The sequence below is a fragment of the Schistocerca cancellata genome, chromosome 2, assembly GCF_023864275.1.
Source record: "Schistocerca cancellata isolate TAMUIC-IGC-003103 chromosome 2, iqSchCanc2.1, whole genome shotgun sequence".
NCBI lineage: Eukaryota > Metazoa > Arthropoda > Insecta > Orthoptera > Acrididae > Schistocerca > Schistocerca cancellata.
Window position 1 is genome coordinate 861,071,992 of NC_064627.1, and position 21,825 is coordinate 861,093,816.

Consider the following 21,825-nt stretch of genomic DNA (forward strand, 5'->3'; position numbering starts at 1 on the left):
GTATCTACACTGTTCCAAATCATCAATAGTTTCAGTTATGTCTGGAACTGGATATGCATCAGTTATGGTTTTGTCCTTAAGATGTCTTTTGTTCCAATCTGATGACTTTTTTCTGTACAACTACCATAGCTACACAACCTGGCCTAGTGCTTTCCTCTATTACCCTCTCTGCTAGCTGTTTTTCAATGAAATCTTTTGATACTGGTTGCAAACAATGCAGTACATGGTACAGTCTATGATAATCTGGTGACTCAGTTCCCATAGGGATATAATGCTGTGTTATAGATGTTGCTGCTAAAGATCCTCAAGGAAAAAACAAATCTTCAAATTCAAACAATAAATTTTCCATCTCCAGTCTGTCCATACTTTTAAGATGCTCCAGCTTTCTACAATGCAGTTTTATCAATGGTTCATACACTACCCTGGTGCACACTGACAGAGCCCAACTCACATCATCCAGGACTCCCGAATTAGCTACCAACATTCTTTTGGTGAGCTGTACACCATTGGTGCCAAAATTATCTAAATTCATGGGCACTACATTCCTGTCCAGTTCTTCCTGTACACATACTATGCTTCTCCTTACAAAGGAACATGATGTGTCTAATATATCATTTTCTGCCAGTGGATTAACCATGCACAATTCATTAACAGGCCAGTCTGGTCCCACATTTAGCCTGACCAACTTCCCAGTACCTTGCACCACAATAACATACAAATCCATCCTTAGTGTTGTTGACTGCAGTTCATGTGGTTCACCTCAAAAGATTGATAGACCTTGCATCCGTACTTCACTGGTGACCATCTCCTCTAACTGCAACATTGTCCCACTAAGTTCAACTATATGTCACCTAAGGTGAATTTTTGCATGCTCTGTTATCAGAAAGTCTAATATTAAGATCATGCAGCAACAATCACTTATTTGGGGAATGACATCTTTGCACTGCTTAAAATGCTGTGTCCCCACTTGAAAAACCATCATTGCTGAACCAAAAGACTCCACATCATTACCTTCAACTCCATGGAAATTATAGTGTGGAGGGTTTAATTGCCTCTGACCAACAAGGCCCATACTTGCTACTGACACACATGCCCCTGTGTGCTTTAGAAACTTGTACTTTTTATCCTTCATTCCACCTCGGCATTTGTATTAGTTGCATCAAAATTTATCAGGCTCTTCTTGTGGTAGATCAGGGTTTTGTTTTTGTGTTTAACAATTGCTTATTCTTCCTATGGTTTCCCTTACCTTTCCCTACAGTCACATTGGCAGTGTCCAGCCACACCACATCTACCACACTGAGTTTGATTACATTGCATTTGCACGTGTCCCAGCCTCCCACATCTACAATGGCTCACATTAGTGAAGAATACTGTTCTCTTATCCCACATTCCTGCTGCTGCGTCAATCATTTCAAAGTCCGTGGCTAATCTGACTGCAGAGTACAAACCAGTTCTCACCCTTCTAGACATATCAGGTAGCAAGCCCCTTAAAAATGTGTCCAAAGCCCTCGGCTCTGCTTCATGGAGTATGCCTCTGTTTTCCTTGTCACATTCCTCTAATTCATATGTCACTTTTTGATATTCTGACTACAAAATTTTCTACCAATTCATTATGCTTCTTTGAAAGACTAACCAACTGCTCACAAAAAAACTTCATGTTGTTTTGCTTCAATAGAACAGAGAACCTCTCTAGCAAGTATTTTTTCAATTCATCAAACGTTTGTGCATCTCTTAGTCCCTCTGTACATCTGACATACATCTTGGCTTCCACTATCAAATGGAACTTTGTGACCTGCAATAACTGATTCTGTGGCCCCCACCCCTCACAATATCAGCTGCTAACTGCAGGTCATGCAAAACAGACATTATGTCATCAGTTGACTTTCCAGAGAAAGGCATGATCAACTGTCTGAGGCTGGATCTAATAAAGGAACAGTTTGCTTGGCTGATTCCAGCTCTTATTGCCTAGCTGCAAGCCTTCTACACAAGTATGCTTTATCTGCTTTCCATATCACCATTTCATCAACCAGTACTTGAACTGCCTCACAACTAGTGACACCTTCCAATTGAGACTCTCCCACAGTGTAACCTTAATCTGCAGTACACACAATGGAACACAGTATATTCTCACAACAGGCTGTATGACACAACACACACTTATGTCTTACATCTTATCATCATCCATCTTGACTCTATGCACTGACTGCCTATATGTCTCTGCTGGTGACAGTTAACACAAATTACTGGTACTGACTCCACACAAGGTGCTGAATGACCTATGAAGTTAAACTAATCACACCTCACAGTTGGTAAATAACGCTCCTTTATATTACCAGGAAACTGTGAAATATCAGCCAGTTCCCCTGGCTGCACAAACGTAACCCTCAAATCACTGTGCATCACTCACTTAGTCTCCAAACCCCTCTACATATAACAGAAAACAGAGAAACAACCACAAAAACCAATAGTTGTTCACTGACCCCACTATTTGACAGAACTGCATGCTGTTGTTATGAAGACGTTCTGCATTGAGGCAGACTGTGCTGATACCAGTTGGCAGACAAGGTCCACAATTACTTCTGACACTACTGTATGGAGACCCAGGTTGAGTGGGTCCACTATGGTGTAGAGGTGGTGGTGTGGCGGGTTTGGAGATGGTGCTGCTGCCCAGGGGTGGCTAGGGAACCTCTGCTGCAAGTTCCAGCATAGTTTATGACCTGGATATGTCCTCTATGGCACATGGTCCACTGACAGTGCCTATGACATCAGAAGGTCATGGTGGTGGGATGGCTGTTTGATGTCCACTGCTGACACTGTTCACACAACTTAGCAGAGCATGCACCTGATTTAGCACTGTGTGGCCCTGAGTGAGCAGTGTCAATGACACTTACTTCTGTATTAAAAGATCACCCTGCTGCAGAAGGATGGAGCAGTAGCACACTGGTTGCAACCAGCTGCCCTCCAAGGCAGAAATTCGGAGCTATTGTGGAGCTTGGGCGATGGCTGATCCATTGTGTCATTCTAACTCCGCAGGCGTGAAGTTTCAACTGTGAGCTGGACTGGTGGAACTGGCTGTCCAGACCAGTGTTAGTTTATGGCTGATCCATAGGATGATGGAGAATTGTGTGGACCCGATTTCATGGAGGGTGCTGACAGTTGCATGTAACTGTTCTAGAATTGGTTGCTATTTATAACAGATAATGACACAGTTGTGCTGATACATTACTTCCAGGCATGTCAACACCAATTTGTTTACATGTTGTGGAAATACTTCACAGTCTGGCCAATAGTTGCGTGGCCTTCCTACAATGTCACCACCATTTTGTGGCTTGGCCCAGATGCCCAGTGGAGCTGCTTTTAATTCAGTAACACCCAAAGCTTAGCAATGATGTTACAATTGGTTCCTTTTATCTGCTCACCAACTCGCATGATGTAACTTCCTGTAGTATGGGTCCACAGCCTCTATAAAGTCTTTAAATGACATCATTTTTGGTTTTACTTTTAACTTTTTTTTATTGCACTGTTGCTATTTTGGTTTCTGTGGCATAGTTACTGGAAGGTTCAAGGAAAATAAAAGTCATATTTTGAACAGATACCTGACTCATGCAATTACAGTTGGTAGTGACTTCAGTCAACTTATGATATGCTGGCAAAAATACATATTTAAAGTTGGTGATAGGCATAAAATATTGTCCAAAACTACACTAAGTGCTTTCTCTAGTATTTTGAGCAATTAATTCATGGGCCCGTATGATTCTGATAACATACTAGACCTCTTAGCAACAAACCATCCTGAGCAAATAGATAACATCATAATGAATACAGGGATTAGTGACCACAAGGTCATTGGTTTGAATACCATAATATCCAAATCCCCCTGAAATGAATATATTAAAAACAGATATTAATTCCAGAATGAAATTTTCACTCTGCAGTGGTTTGTGTGCAGAAATGAAACTTCCTGGCAGATTAAAACTGTGTGCCAGACTGAGACTCAAACTTGGGATCTTTGCCTTTTGTGGGCAAGAGCTCTACCGACTGAGCAACCCAAGCACAACTCAAGCACTGTTCTCATAGCTTTAATTCTGCCAGTACCTCATCTCCTTCCTTCCAGACTTCACAGACACTCGCCTACAAAACTTGCAGAACTAGCATACCTGGAAGAAAGGATATTGCAGAAATATGGCTTTGCCACAACCTAAGGGATGTTTCCAGAATGAAATTTTCACTCTGTAGTGGAGTGTGTGCCGATATGAAACTTCTTGGCAGATTAAAACTGTGTGCCAAACTGAGACTCAAAATAGGAACCTTTGCCTTTCACGGGCAAGTGCTCTACTGACTGAGCTACCCAAGCACAACTCATGCCCTATTCTCACAGCTTTAATTCTGCCAGTACCTTGTCTCCTAACTTGCCTGCAAAAGGCAAAGGTCCCGATTTCGAGTCTCGGTCCAGCACACAGTTTTAATCTGCCAGGAAGTTTCAGATATTAATTCCCTTGACTCCTTCCTAGGAGTCTCCATTTCTTATAAACTAACAATGCAAACACTGACTAGATGTGGTCTGAATTCAAAGCAATAGTATTGCTGACAATTAATAGTTTTGTACCAAGTAAATTAATAAGAGATGAAGCAGAGCCCCCAAAGTACTCAAAACAAGACAGAACACTGTTGCAAAAGCAATAAAAATGTCAGATTTAAAAAGAATCTAAAATTTATAAGATTACATCTACAGAGATACTCTGCAATCCTCCATATGGTGCATGGCAGAGGGTACCTTGTACCACTACTAGACATTTCCTGTCATGTTCCACTAATAAACAGAGTGAGGAAAATATATCTATTTATATGCCTCCATGCAAGCCTAAATTTCCCTGATGATGTCTTCATAGTCCCAATGCGAAATGTACATTATCAGCACACAATCCTGCTGGAGGAACATCCACAACTGAGCGTTATGAAAATACCACTTCAGTCGTACACTTTTTTATTTTTCATTGCTGAGACCATGACCAGTTTTGGACTATTACATGCCAATCATCAGGTATGATACTGAAAATAAACAAGAGACTGAAGCTAATAATAATTTTTACATGCACTTGTATATATAAGAGAAAACAATAAAGAAGTACCATATAACATTTTAGAACACAGCAGTTGAAACGTAAGCCAGTGCCAAAGCGACACCAGGCAATACAACAGACAACTAGCCGGACAACAGAAGAATGGAATGAACAACAGGACATTTACATTTTATGCTGTGACCCCAAGCACTGCAATGGAGATTATAGGATGTTGCGTACCACCAATGGACCCAGAGCACGAAGCAGCTTACACAAAGGAGGAAGGAAATGGATAAACTAAATGTGCAATGCCATTGCCATCTGTTGAAGAAAAGACTAATGCATGACCAACTAGCACAGCATTCACAATTTGAATTAGTGATTTACATGCAAAAGGAAAAAAACATTACAAAAAAGAGTTTAATGAAAAGCGGTAAGAGTACATTACCAGTGATAAAGGAACACATTGAAACAGGGGCAGTACATAACCATAGTAAAACTCCTAACTGGGAGCTCTCATAAACGTGTAAAACTAAATGATTTTTTTTTTTTTTTTTTTTTTTGTGTGTGTGTCATGAGTGCCATGCAAATTTTAATTTTACTGGGGATGCATAAGGCAAAGTGGAATAATGTGCCATAATTACGAAAGATAAGATGTGAGACAATTAAATTTTATGTCATAAGTGACAGGCAAATTTTAATTTAATAAGGACACACATAATAATGCACAATAGCATGCTGTAGTCATAGGTTAAAAAACTAAAGTTATGCAAAATTATATAAAAAGAGGACATTTTACAGCTATGCAAGATAGAAAATGTGTGGACCTTGAGGTCCTGACTATGGGAAATAAGCATATGCTATTTAGTAGCTAATCCTAATTCAGGCTCAACAAAGCAATTGCAGAAAGACTGACCCAGTTAAGAAGTAAACTTGTGTGATGTACAATAATCAGAAACCAGAAGGAGAAGAAAATTAAGTGGGACACTGCTTCAAAAAACAAAAGTTATTCAATAGGGTTTCATGCTTAAGTGAAGTTTGTTCATTCAAAATGCACGACGGATTATGGTTAATGTTGCGGATAATTTCAATTTCTTCTAAAATATTTATAGTAGGACCTTTATGTCAAATACATAAAATGTAGCAATCTGTGTCTATATCTAAGGTGGAATGATTATGGTCTTTCACATGATTCCCCTATTTTTGAAGCCATTTCTCTCTCTCTCTCTCTCTCTCTCTCTCTCTCTCTCTCTCTCTCACACACACACACACACACACACACACACACACACACACACACACGCACACACTTCCTCTCTCACTACCTCTTCTTTACTCAGGCAGTCATCTGTTGTATTGTCTGGTGTTGGTTTGGCATTGACTTACGTTTCACTGTATCTAGCCTGACTGTTGTTTTCTTATATAGAACTTCTTTGTTGTTTCCTCATGTGTAGTAGCATGTGCAAAAATTATTATTAGCCTTGGTCTCATATTTATTTTCAGTATCACACGTGATCATGGACATGTAATAGCCCAAAAGCAGTCATGGTCTAAGCACTGAAAAATAAAAGAAGCTTACAACTGAAGTGGTAGTTTCAATCTCCACCTTAGCAACAGTTTACAGGAGTTTGAAACTTAGAGTAGATTTCAGTGTGACATGCTCTGTCACAAAATGTGGCAGTAAATACTGTCTCAGTTGTGCAACTGGATTCATGATTTCTGGTCAGAAAGGTCATAGCTTGTAGTTGGGTTGGGTTGTTTGGGGAAGGAGACCAGACAGCAAGGTAATCGGTCTCATTGGATTAGGAAAGGATGGGGAAGGAAGTCGGCCATGCCCTCTCAAAGGAACCATCCCGGCATTTGCCTGGAGCGATTTAGGGAAATCACGGAAAATCTAAATCAGGATGGCCGGACGCGGGATTGAATCGTCGTCCTCCCGAATGCGAGTCCAGTGTCTAACCACTGTGCCACCTCGCTTGGTTCATAGCTTGTAGTAATTAGTTGGAAGTCATCTAGTGAAACAGAAGTGGCATCTGAGATTCCCGAAGAAAGTGCTATAAGCCTTCCGCTGTTATTTATCTATGGAAATGACGGACAGCTCATTTTTTACTATTTGAAATAAGGTAGAGAGAGAGTGTCAAGGATGTGACATGAATTGGGATGGCAATCATTTAAACACAGGCATTTCTCGTTGCAGCAAGATTTGTTCCCAAAATGTCAATAACTAGTTTTCTCCTCCAAATGCAAAAGAAAAAGAAAAAAAAAGTGACCATAGTAACAAAACAACAAATATCCAATCTTGCACAGGAAGATTTGATGTTAAGTTTTTCCACATTTTAGTAGACTGTTTTATATTCAGCAAAGACAGCAGCAGCTAATTTTCTGGCAGGTTTGCCCTTTACTTTAACTGACAATCAAACGAACGTGTGGCTTTTAAGGTTTTGTGAAATGCATAACACATTCCCTAAAATTTTTCATCTAACAACCTCTTGTGAAATAAGGAAAATTATTAAATCTTTGAAAAATAAATGTTCTGTTGGAGTAGGTGACATCTCTAACAAGTTATTAAAACAATGTGGAACAATTACAGCTGATGTTTTGAGTCACATATGTAATGCATCACTGACTCAGGGTATTTTTCCAGACAGGTTAAAATATGACATTGTCAGACCTCTCTACAAAAAGGGGGAAACCACAGATGTCAATAATTACTGCCTAGTATCCTTGCTTACAGCGTTTTCAAAAATCTTTGAGAAAGTAATGTACTCAAGAGTGGTTAGCCATCTCATCAGTAATACTTAGTAAATTACAGTTCGGATTTCAGAAATGCTGTTCCACTGAGACAGCAATATTCGATTTCATTGTCCACATAAGAGAGTCTTTAAATAGTAAAATATCACCAGTAGGAATATTCTGTGACTTGTCTAAAGCACTTGATTGTGTGAATAATGACATTATGTTAGAGAAATTACAATTCTGTGGTACAAATGGAACAGCATATGAGTGGTTTAAGTCATATCTACAGAACAGGAAGCAAAAAGTCTCTTTATATGCTTCAAGTGATTCAAAGGAGTTTGCCACTTCCTCTAACTGGTGTGAAATTACATTCCACAAGGTTCGATCAGGGGTCCCCTCCTGTTCTTGACATATGTCATATGTGTATGACCTCCCTTCTTATGTGAAACAAGATGCTGAACTGACACAGTTAGCTGATGATACAAGCATAATTATTAATCCAGTAAAAGAAAGTCTGATAGAAAATGATGCAAATAAGGTCTTTGGAAAAGTTATTAATTGGTTTTCTGCGAATGGGCTTGGTCTCAACTTTGAAAAAACACAGTACATCCAATTTTCTACTGCAAAAAGTATAATTCCTTCAATAAACATAACACATCAAAAGAAGTCAGTAGCCAGGGTAGAGCATACTAAGTTTTTGGCTATACATATAGATGAGAATCTTAATTGGAAAATTCATATTTTGGATCTCCTAAAGCAACTAGGTTCAGCAACTTTTGCAATCAGAATAATTGCCAATTTTGAGGATGTAGAAATTAGTAAGCTATCATACTTTGCATACTTCCACTCTCTGATGTCATACGGAATAATATTCTGGGGCAACTCAACACTTTGGCAAAAGGTATTCACTGCTCAAAAGAAAGTAATTAGAATAACTTGTGGGGTTCATAGTCGCACATCTTGTAGGCATCTGTTTAAAAGATGAGGAATTCTTACAACTGCTTTACAGTATATTTACTCAGTAATGAAATTTTTTCTCAACAACATGGACCAGTTTAAAATCAACAGCGACATTCATGATTACAATACCAGAAAAAAGAAGGACCTACACTATCATTTACTTAACCTATCTTTGGCACAGAAAGGGGTAAAATATGCTGCTATAAAACTTTTTGATAAATTACCAGATGAAATAAAATGTCTGACAGCAGCAGTAATAGTTTCAAAAACAAATTGAAATCATACCTCCTTGACAACTCTTTCTATACCATAAATGAATTCTTGAATATGAGTAAATAAATCTGGAGATATAATATACGCATTTTGTGCCATTTAAGGGAATGGGATAGGTAATAGAAATATTTAGGTATGACACTATAATGTAAACAAAAAAAAAAAAGAAAAAAAAAAGAAAACTTGTTTCCTGTGTGCAGTTCTTGTGCATTTGACACGTTCCACATCATAACTGTTTTCCGTGTTATTGATCAATGGAACACGTAACTAACTAACTAGGGCAGGATGACAGCTTCACCCATGTTTTTCACCAGTAATCAGCGCATCACATTTCCTTCTGTAATTATTTTAGCTGTTCTCTTGTATTAATTGTGTTTTAATTGTCAGTTTTAGAATATCTTATCATTTTATGCTATCTTACATGATGTGAGATCATGTGACTGTGTGGGTGACTTTGAATGAGGTTGGAAAGAGTGGGTGTAATTGTGTCAGACTTACTTTTACTTGTTTTCTGACTTTTAGTCCTTATGACCACATCTGTGCCTACTAATCTAATTTTCATAAGGGTACTGATAACCTTGTCACTGACTGTGTCCCCCCCCCCCCCCAACACACACACACACACACACACACACACACACACACACACACACACACACACACAGATATTTTAATGTTCAACTATTCTTCTCTGTGTCAACATTTGTGTTTTGTTTCTGTAATTATAAGATGAAACAGAAAATTCCATGTGTTTGCAGTTTACATCCCTGTCAATGCATCCCAGGGAGCCAGCTCTGTATCACTGAGCTTCAATCTGGCGGATCGCAATAGTACTTCAGGATCATCACTGCCGACACCCACCTGGAGAATCAGGGTAACGCAGCTGGAGTGCCCAGGCAGCCCTTATGACTACTCAACTTTCACAGCTGCAGTCGCATCCCTGGCTCAGCAGCATCTGCAGAAGTTCTCACCACCTTATGTTGATTTTCACCTTCTAGGTATGGGATCACACTGACTGTAACAAATACCATCTTACAGCTTCTTTTTGGCTCCAAAATTTATTGTTTTTCCATATACAACAAAAAATAGAAGATTTGGATCTTTGCCAAGGTTTCGGCTACCTCTTGTCGTGACCTGAAATGAGGAATGTCTTTTCCATCCCTCCACTATCCTTCGCACTCCTCCCACAGTGGTCTTCCACTAACCACCAGACCTACAGAACACCCTTGTCCCTAGTACACCCCCACTCCCAAGCCCTTGTCTCACTGCTCGTATCTCTGCAATAGATCTTGATACAAGACCTGTCCCATACATCCTCCCATCACTACCTACTCCAGACTGATCAAAGACATCTCCTATCCTGTTGAGTCCTGCCTAGGCATCAGATTGTAGGGGGTGTCTAGGAAACCTGCTTCTCAGATCTCTAGACAACAATTCAAGCACATTGTATTAATGAGTTTTATTACAAAAAGTACATGACAATACTTAACTTTGAGAATTACATAGATGTGTCTGAAGCAAAGGGCAACATCTGAAAAAACAAGCTTCTTCAATATAACAATCCTGATACAAGTGAAGTAACACAGTTGATGATTCTATCCTAGTTGCTAGTCTTGAACTTGCTGTAGATCTGGACTGCGGCCAGTCGGGTGCGGTGCTTATGGTCTCTTCATTTAGAGGCCACTGCTTTCATGTTGTCATCCTGGAGAGGGGTCGGTCAGCATGCAATTGGCTGACGTCTTCTTCACAGCCCTCCGTGCTCTCTTATTCCCAACTGGCATGCCAGCACTTAACTTTATGCCTTAACATTCCTCCCACCCAAGGCGACGGACCGTCATCATATAGGGAGCACAACAACGGAGGGGGAGGTAGGACCCTGGATGCTGCAATGGACTAGAAGCTGTGGTGGCAGGGGATGGCAGACCTCCAGTCATACCATGCCATCTGGCCTTTGCTCTGGTGGAAATGTCTCCTGGAAAATGATCAGCGGGTATGTGTCCACCTCCTGATACCCATAACCAGATGTAGAAGGCATCGGCTGCTGCAATGTGGGCGGTCCAGCTCCATTTGTCGGACGTGAGGAGGTGGAGGAGCCAAAGGGTCTGTCTCCATGGGGTCAGCCCATGGTGTCTTGATGACACCCTCTGGCAGCTGCTGTGGCCGCACTGTTCTCGGGTTCCGTGGATATGTGGGAAGAGATAGAGAAGGATCCCCATGCACATGACAGTGGTGAATTTGATTGTGATGTCGGCACTGCAATCTGACTGAGCCTGAAATGAGATACATGCAAGCACCAAGTCAACGAAGGATCTCGCCTCGTGCTCACTGTCTGCTGTTGCTAAAAATGCTGCGGCGGGGGGGGGGGGGGGGGGGGGGGGGGGGGGGGGGGGGGGGTAAACGTGCAGCACAAAGTGATACTTGCAGCCTTCCTTTAGCACCAGATGCTGAGGAGGGTGGAGTAGGTGAAGCAATATCTGATGGTGGTGGCCGTGAAGCAATTCTGCCAGAAATGGTCCATCTTGTGGATGCGAACGATAGGAGGCGAGAAACAATTGCAATGCTTGATCCCTGGTGTGTGTGGTGCAAAGTTTGGCCATCTGCTGCTTGAAGGTTCTGAGAAAACTTTCTGCCTTGCCGTTTGACTGTGGATTGAATGGTGCACTAGTTAGATGCTGTATACCATTGCATTCACAGAATCTTCCAAATTCATTTGACATCAGTCCGACGCTATGACTTCATGCAAATCTTCAAGGCAAAAAATAGAGGACAGTGCCTGAATTGTGCTACATGACGTTGTCGAGTTAATTGACACAGCAAGAGGAAACTTGCTATATGGGTCACAATTAACCAATGAGCTTTCCGAAAGGGTCCCACAAAGTCTATGTGCACATGTTGCCATGGTGATTGCGACTTAAGGCCAAGCAGAGATTTTTTTGTGGTGGAGCAAACTGATTTTCTGCACAAGCATGACACTGTAATGTCATCTGCTCTATTTGGGTGTCCATACCCTGCCAAGCACAGTGTCGATATGCTAACTGTTTCATATGAACAGTCCCATCCTCATCGCCAAATGTTGAATCCTGCCTAGTCATTGGATTGTGGGGGGTGTCTAGGAAACCTGCTTCTTGGATCACTAGACAACAATTCAAGCACATCATATTAATCAGATTTATTACAAAATGTGCATGACAATACTTAACTTTGAGAATTACATAGATGTGTGGCAAGCAAAGGGCAACATCCAAAATAAACAAGCTTCTTCAGTATAACAATTCTAATCAAGTGAATTAATACAGTTGATGCTTCTACCCTAGTTGCTAGTCTTGAAGCTGCTGTAGAACTGAGCTACAGCCAGTCAGGCATGGCACTTATGTTCTCTCCGCATAGAGGCCGCTGCTGTCGTGTTGTCATCCTGGAGAGGAGTCAGTCAGTGTACAGTTGGCTGACGTTTTCTTCACAGCCCTCTCAGCTCTCTCATTCCCAACTCAGGTGCCGGCACTTGACTTTGCACTGTAACATATCCCATCAAAGGCAGGGATACCTGTGAAAGCAATTGTGTTTTTGTTGTTTGTTTACAACAGGCTCCATTACACATCATGTAGCAAGCTTTCACATCCAGTGGCTCCTTCTTTGGGCAGAAGGGCTGAAGGGGAAGGAAAAGGGGTGAAGGAATAGGACAGGAGACGTCTAGAAAAAGGGGTAGATTTTGGGAAAGTCACCGAGAACCATGGGTCAGGAGTACTTACCGCATGGGATGAGAAGGAAAGACTGATTGTTGGGGACTGCATCAGACAAGATTTGAAAACCTGAGAACTTAAAGGTGAAAACAGGATAATATGCAAGACAGAGATAAATGCTTAAACATTACGCATGAGTTATTAAGAGTGAAAAGCTGAATGCATTGTATGTAAAAGAGGTAGAAGGGGGGTGGTGAAAAATACACAGATAAGACAATGAAAGCTGTAGGATACTAAGAAAAGAGTAATTACTGTGAAGGAATGCTGACACAGAAGAAATTAACAAGAATGAAGGGCAGATGGGTGGTGAGAACCAAGGACATATTGTAGCGCTAGTTCCCACCAGCAAAGTTCTGAAAAACTGGTGTCTGCATGGTGAAATAGGCACCGAGGTCATGATTGTCATGTTGTAGAGCAAGATCTACAACAGTATATTGTGTGTTGCCAATATACACCCTCTGCATATGCCCATTCTTCCTAACTGATAATTGGGTTGTAGCCATGCCAACATAAAACGCCAAACCATGTTTATGTAACAGCTGGTATATGACGTGTAGTTTCACAAGTGGCTCTCCCTTTGATAGTGTGGGTTTTGCCAGTTACAGGGCTGCTATAGGTGGTGTAGGAGGATGGTTAGGGCAAGTGGAGACGGTCACAGGGGTAGGAACCATAGGGTAGAGAGATAGGTGCAGAAGGAGCGTAGGGTCTGACAGGAATATTGGGGAGATTGGGAGGGTGATGAAAAGCTATTCTAGGTGTGGTGGGCAAAATTTCAGACGGTATGGATCTCATTTCATGGCATGATTTTAGGAAGTCATGGCCCTGTCACAGTAGCTGATTAATACATTTCAGACCAGGATAATTCTGTTTTTTGGAGGGATCAGCAGTGCTAGGATTGGATTTGCTGGCCTGGGAAATCTGCTTTTGAATTATGCTGGAGGGGTAATCGCATGCAGTGAAGGCTGAGGTTAGAATGGTGGTGTATTGCTGTAAACAGTCTGCTTCTGAACAAATATGTTTGCCTTGAATGCCAAGGATTTGCCTTGAATGCCAAGGCTGTATGAGAGGGAACATTTGACATGTCAAAATGTAAGTATTGTTGGTAGGTTTAATGTGGACGGAAGTGTGTAGCTGGCCTTCTGTGAAGACGAGATCAACATCAAGGAAAGTGTCATGGGATTCAGAATAGAACCATGTGAAATTTAATTGGGAGAAGGTATTTAGATATTCTAGGAATGTTAACAGGTCAGCCTCACCATAAGTCCATGTGGTAAAGATGTCATCAGATATCCAAATCAAACCAGGGGCTGAAGACTTATGGATCCCAGGAAAGCCCCAACCAAGTGACTCATGGAAAGGTTGGTGTAGGAAGGAGCCATCCTGGTTCTCAGGCCGTACCCCTGATCTGTTTGTATGTCTGCCCCTCAAAGGTGAAGTAGTTGTTGGCAAGTATAATGTTGATTAAGGTGAGCAGGAAGGATGTCATAGATTTGGAATCATTTGGGTGCTGACTAAGGACATGCCCAGCAACAGACAGACCATGTACATTGAGGATGCTGGTGTAAAGGGAGGTGGCATCAATGGTGACAAGCAAGGTGTGTGGTGGGAGTGGGACAGGCACAGATTTCAGATGGTCTAGGTAATGGTTGGTACCTTTAATATAGGAGGGGAATCTTTATACTATGGGTTGCAGGTGCTGATCAACTAAGGCAGATATAAGTTCTGTGGGTGCTTTGAAGCCAACAACTATAGGATAGTCAGGGTGATTGGGTGTGTGTATATTAGAAAAAAGGTAAAAGTTGGGAGGGGGGGGGGGGGTGGTTTGAGTGGGGTGAGAAATTGTATGGATAGAGGTGTTAGTCTTTGTGATGGGTCTGAGGTTTTAAGAAGGGACTGCAGATCAGTTTGAATCACAGGGATTGGATCTTGATGGCCCAGACAACTGTTGTAGTTTACTAACATACTCCTTTTGGTCAAGTACTACAGTGGTAGATCCTTTGTCTGCTGGGAGGATAATGATGGAGTCATCAGATTTTAAGGAACATAGAGCCTGGAGTTCTGCAGAGGACAGGTTAGGGTCATGTTGTAGGGACCTGAGGAAGGGTTGTGAAGCAATGCTGAATGTGAGGAATTCTTGGAAGACTTGTAAGGGGTGATTTTGAGGTAGTGGTGGTGGATCAAGTTGGGATCATGGTCTAAACTGTTCAAGGCTGGGTTCAATGTCAGGTTTGCTGTTGGAAAGGTTTTGGGATTGGGTTAAAAAGTGATATTTCCAATTGATATTTTGTGTGAAAGAAAGTAGGTTCTCCAGTAAAGCAGCATGATCAAATGCAGATTTAGGGCTGAAAGTGAGAATTACTGCTAATTCAGGAGGAGAGAGTGCTTTTGATGAGAGGTTAAGGACACTGTACTGTTGTGACTGGTTCTTGTGATTATGGGTTATTCTTGGTCTTGGAGGCAGTGGTGAAGGCTGTGTGATGTTAAGGAGATTGGCCAAGCTTGCTTTGTACGAGAGGAGTGGTGGTTGATGCTGTGGCTGTTTAGGGGGCTGCAGAGGGACAGGAAGCGAAACATCACTTTCAGGTAGTATAGGAGCAGGTGGGATAGCTTTTTGAGGCGAATTCTGGCATGTTGTTGCAATTTGAAGTTGGCTTGACAGATGATACCATCCAAGGAAAAGTGAGAAGCAGATAACTACAGGATTTTATAGAAGCATTACATCCAGAAACAGGGACTTTTAGTGTTAGGCCTTTTGGAGTAACTCCAAGTGACAAGCAGGTTTTAATAAACAGAATGTGGGACCTTAGTTTGATAGTGCAAAAGCATGTTTTCAGAAAGAATGGGTATAATATGAGACAGGATTCATCAAGGCAAGAGAGGAGGACAGTTTGGAGAGTTAGAAATCATGGGAGTAACAAAAAAATAAATGAGCAGAGAGTGAAAAGATAGAAAAATGGAAGAAAAGCAAGGAACATTTCAGAAAAATCAGAAAAATTCATGCGAAAATTGTGAGAACAGACAATGATTGATAAGAGATAATGAGTGGGTGATCTACATGATACAAAAAATGATTGGAAAAGAAAAAAAAGACTGGAAAAGTCATGAAAATGGACCTCAGTGCCTGTTTCACCACACGTGCCATCTGGATTCTTCCCCCAGACATCAATTTCTCCAAACTCTGCTGGTGGGAACTAGTGCCGGAACATGTCCTTGGTTCTCACCACCCACTTGGCCATAATTTATGTTACTTTCTTCCGTCTCAGCATTTCTTCACAGTAACTATTTTTTTCTTCACTCCATTTTAGTTTTCTACATCTTTCATTGTCTTATCTGTGTATTTTTCACCACCCCCCTTCCATCTCTTTTACATATAATGCACTTAGCTTTTCACTCTTATTAACTCATGCATAATGTTTAAGCAGTTATTCTGTCTTGCATATTAGCCAGTTTTCCACCTCTAAGCTCTCACATTTTCAAATCTTGTCTGATGCAGTCCCCAACAATCAGTCTTTCCTTCCCATCCCAAGCAGTATGTGTCCCTGACCTGCAGTTCTAGGCAGCTTTCTCAAAATCTACTCCTTTCCCTAGACCCTTCCAGTCCTTTTCCTTCACCCCTCTTCCCTCCCCTTCAATGCTTCTGCCAAAAGAAGGAGCCACTGGGTCCATAAGCTTGCCTAATTACAATCTTCTTCAATGTGTGTGTTCCAGCACCGCTTGGTGAGTAGATTTTTTTATCTATCCAATTAAATTATTTTGTGAAAAATTGATTGTTTTCATTGTTATATTACTCATTATTTGTAATACTCCGTGTATGTATTTTTTGTGCATGTATGTAGTGCAGTGTTTTGTAACATGATGATGATGGTGATCATGAGAGAAGGAAGAGGGTGAAATCCAGTGCTGACATAAAGCCTACTCCTCATGAGTAGCACTGAGGGGGCAGTCAAGCTTAACGTCCCCACCCAGCGGACAGATCACCATCAACAGAGTCACATGCCCTCACTTCATGAAACACTTGAAAGGGGTTTGGTATTTAAATCAAGAGGTTGGTGCAAAGTTTGGTGATAAGGAACTTTAAGCCACCATCTCTACTCCCCTTGCAGGCCAAATACTGGCAGTGCAAATTTTTCCAGTACCAGGATTCGAACTGGTTTACCCCACATCAAGCGGCGCCACCACACAAGTATGCATTAGCAACTTCAGCCACGGAGGCAGGTGAAAGCAGTCATGTGATCTTGAAACTAAGCTGCAATCACTCCACTGCTTTCTGCATGTGCATGTCAGCTAATAAGCTGTCTGTCTGCATAAACGGACACTAACAAACTGGGCCAAGAGACAGATGGATTACCTAATTGCTGAACGTGCTTTCCAATACAGTGTGCTTCACTTCAATGACTGCTTCACAGCCTGCACCATCTGGATCCTTTGTGATAACATCAGCATTTTTGCATTACACAAATGGGAATTCTCTTTGCAATGTTCCTGTAATTCCCATGGCCTCAATCTTCGCTAGGCCCTTTCCTCCACCTAACTACCCTGTTACCCACTTCCACTCCAAGCACTACATAGCCTTCTGTTCTGTCCCCATTGCAACCAATAGTCTTTTCCCCCTCTGTATTTCTCTCCTTTCCCCCCTCTCAGCCTCCCCCACCCACCCAAACACACAAACCTCCTCATCACACTCAGTGGCCCTACCCTGTCCCCACCACATTACTGCACATCCCCAAAAGCAGCACTACACCTTCCCCCATCCCTACCCTGCTATCCCAACCCCTCTCCACACCATGGCTCCTCCTTACCCCTATCACCTACTCCAGATTGCTGCTCTTATTAGGCACAGTTGCAGTCCACAATGTGGCCATATCAGCCAGAGACAGTGGTCATGTGTGTGGGAATTGTGCTTGTTAGAATGTGTATGTGTGTTTTCTACTTCAGAAGAAGGCCTTCTGGCCAAAGGCTTTAATGTATAGCAGTCTTTTTGTTGTGCCTGTCTGTGACTCAACAGTCTCCTGTGTATGGTAAGTAGCAATCTATCCTTCTCATAATGTTTTCAATATTTCATCCTGCACTTTGCATTGTTGAAAATGGTAAATAGGCAAGCTTTTAGACAAAATCTGATGTTCAGAAGCAGCAAGAGACAGAGAGGAGAGAGACAGGGTGGAGAGAGAAAGAAAAAGGGAGGGAGAGAGAGAGAGAGAGAGAGTTATTTCTGAAATAGAACTTTAGACAAACAAAAGAAGTTTATAGTAATTTTCATATGTCTTATCTTCTTATCTGTGGTTCTTTGGAAAATTGAGACAGCACAGTGTTGTCCTTGGACAATTGAGGCAGCAGAGTGTTTATGGCACTGGTCTTTTATTTGGGATGATCATGCTCCAAATCCCTTTCCAGCCACTTAAGTATAGTTTTCTGTAGTTTACTACATCAGTTAAGGTGAATGTCAGGATAGTTCCTTTGAACAGAACAAATCAGTCTTCTTCTCCATCATTTGTCCAATCTGAACTTCGGTTTTGTCTCTAATGGCTTCAATGTTGAACTTCTGTTTTGTCTCTAATGGCTTCAATGTTGATGAGACTTTAAACCCGAATCTGTCTTCTGCACCTCCTGTATTAGTTGAGCAGTGGTCTGTCCTAAGATGTATAATTGTATCTTTTTCTGATGATATCCGATCCATTTGTTTCACTCATTTATTGCACCTGAGATTATTAAGGCCTCCAGGTATTGTCTTACATCCAAACAGGTCTCCCTAAAGATTATCTTTACAGATGAAGTGTTTGGTTCTGGGATGATGACTTACACATAATGATAATAATAGTAATGATAATAATAATAATAATAATAATAATAATAATAATAATAATAATTGTTGCATTAAACTGTTGCATTAAATGAAAATTATTGCAATAACATCAGTCTTATAAATACAGTGAAAATACATTTCTAATTATATAAAATTCCCATTAAATGGCCATAATGATATTCTAACAGAGAAGGATGGGTACAGTATGGAAAGAATCAAATTAACTGGTCCTGAAAAGTGAGAAGTATTACAAAAATGTCAATACAAGACATAACTAAAGAAAAATCAAAAACAGTGAAGAAAAGTGAAAGAGACAGAACTGACAGTGGGACAGAGATGTAGGTTCACTTTTTGACATAAAGCAGACAAAATATACCGAAAAAGTAGGTATGTCAGTAGTATCAGCAAAATTTTAGTCTCCACTTGTTTGCAGTATAGTTTGCACAATTACACAGGTTTCTGGGTAATCTGTTCATCATACGTATGGCTGGAATATGTTGTTGTTGTTGTGGTCTTCAGTCCTGAGACTGGTTTGATGCAGCTCTCCATGCTACTCTATCCTGTGCAAGCTTCTTCATCTCCCAGTATCTACTGCAACCTACATCCTTCTGAATCTGCTTAGTGTATTCATCTCTTGGTCTCCCTCTACGATTTTTACCCTCCACACTGCCCTCCAAAGCTAAATTTGTGATCCCTTGATGCCTCAAAACATGTCCTACTAACCGATCCCTTCTTCTGGTCAAGTTGTGCCACAAACTTCTCTTCTCCCCAATCCTATTCAATACCTCCTCATTAGTTACGTGATCTACCCACCTTATCTTCAGCATTCTTCTGTAGCACCACATTTCGAAAGCTTCTATTCTCTTCTTGTCCAAACTAGTTATCGTCCATGTTTCACTTCCATACATGGCTACACTCCATACAAATACTTTCAGAAACGACTTCCTGACACTTAAATCTATACTCGATGTTAACAAAGTCCTCTTCTTGAGAAACGCTTTCCTTGCCATTGCCAGTCTACATTTTATATCCTCTCTACTTCGATAAACAAGACAATAAACAGCATTTAAAAATATGCACAGGTACAACCAAATGCAGGATATTTCAGATCTTGAATTTCAATTATGCAATGATGTATTTGATGTGTGATAAGAGGTATGGGGGGAATCAGTGGATAAGAAACCAAAGAAGGAAGCAAAGTGTGTAAAAATCACAACCATTTGGTTGAATGCAAAAGAAATGAGATAAGACGGACAAACATAACCAAACAACCAAATGTCTTCCACACTAATTCATGATTAGCTTGAGTCACCTTGGGTTTTCACTATATGTGCCATGTCAAACTATATTACAGTAGAAGATTTTTGGCAGGACTAATGGCTGGACTAGTGGTTGTTTTCTTTGAAAAATTGTACTAAATTTTTGAATTACGCATAGACAAAAGAGAGATTTCCTGCAATGTGACAGTATATTGTGCCTAATTCAGATAGTTATTTAACATCATACCAAGAACTTTTATTATTTGTTACAAAACTTTCAATGTTTGACAAAATAATTTAATTGGATAGATAAAAAAAATCTACTCATCAAGTGGTGGCAGAACACACACATAAAAGAGGGTTTTAATTAGGTAAGCTTTCGGAGACATTGGCTCCTTCTTCAGGCAGAAGGGTTGAAGGGACAGGAAGAGGGTTGAAGGAAAATGACTGGAGAAGTCTAGTAAAAAGAGTAGATTTTGGGAAAGTCACCCAGAACTGTGGGTCATGGGAGACTGTCTGCACAGGATGAGAAGGAAATACCGTATTTACTCGAATCTAAGCCGCACTCGAATCTAAGCCACACCTGAAAAATGAGACTCGAAATAAAGGAAAAAAAAAATTCCCGAATCTAAGCTGCACCTAAAATTTGAGACTCGAAATTCAAGGGGAGATAAAAGTTTAGGGCCGCACCTCTAAATCGAAACAAAGTTGGTCCATTGTAATATGAGACACAATTTAGGTCGAATGAATGACGATACAACTACAGTAGTTTGGTTCGAGTCATAAGCTTAGCAGTTAAGCTTTACCACGTAGCCATTGCTATGCGTCAGGCGCTCCGTCCGTATTTATACGGGTACCCTTCCTTTTTCACGTGCTTCGTCTCGTTTGAATCGATTGCTTACTTTGCTTTGATCTGATAAGTGCCGTTTTCTTTGTTATAGGTGTTTGTGTCACTCTTAAGCTGAAAATGCATTACTGCACTGTGTCATGCATTGTTTGTCGCATTCTGATACCGCGTCTTTACGGCCTGTCGCGGCTCGCGGCATGGCTTGCTTTTGTGCCCGCTATCGCCGCGTACAATTAAAAAAAAAGAGAGGAATCGTCTCATTAGCGAAACAATGGCAAGAGACTGCTATTTGTTGTTACTTACACTGCTGCTTTCTTTGATAATGATCAACAAGAATAAAATAATAGACTGCGTATGATAGAACATGTTCTGAACGAGAGTTAGGCGAAAATTTTTCTCCGTTTGAAAATCTTTGTGGCCGCTTCTTTATTACATCAAATTCTGCACAGAAATTAGACATCTTATATTTAAAAATCTAGTCACTTGCCGTGCTTCATTTCTGACTGCATCACTATTAGGCATAAGGATAATACAAATATAAACATGACACGATACGTATATTCTTCCGCATTTGCTGTTGTCACACTCTAGTTTCGTAGTTTATTAGGCATCACGGTTTTAATGAGATAGCAGCAAACACGAAAGAATACATGGCAAAATGTTTATATTCGTATTATTCTTATGGTGAAGAGAATACTGTATGTGATTCAGATTTCATCAGGCTCCTATTAGCAACCATCTCTTCTCACAGATAGGAAAAAATTCAGAACGTAGAGTTGGCCATATTGAAAAACATCCCAAACAGTCTTGCCAGTCAGATTTTCGTAGTACACTGAAATTGTGCTACATTCGAAGATGAACAATAAGGAATTTGTATTTACTTCGTTGGATAATGTATGAAAATGCAGTGGTCGAAACTCGCGGCGGAGAAAAAAAAGCTCATCTTCCACTTTTTTTTTAATTAATTTACTGACGCTGAGATTTTGGTGCCAGTATTTATCTTTGTGCCTACAAAGCATGCCTGCATAGCGCTACATATATTCGACAGCAGAAGTTAGTTGTGGCGGCACGTACCAACATTTTTCATAACTTCCGCTTGCTTTGCACTCAAATTCTAAGCCGCAGGCGGTTTTTTGGATTACGAAAACCGGGA

General features: G+C 40.8%; 1 protein-coding gene across 1 annotated transcript in view; it reads left to right on the top strand.

The window, feature by feature from the left end:
• LOC126162805 (uncharacterized) overlaps nt 1-21,825 on the top strand; it is a 172,616-nt gene that overhangs the window by 120,173 nt on the left and 30,618 nt on the right. Inside the window, exon 7 of the mRNA XM_049919545.1 lies at nt 9,788-10,027. Coding sequence (XP_049775502.1) covers nt 9,788-10,027 — 240 coding nt within the window. The remainder of the gene's footprint in view (nt 1-9,787; nt 10,028-21,825) is intronic.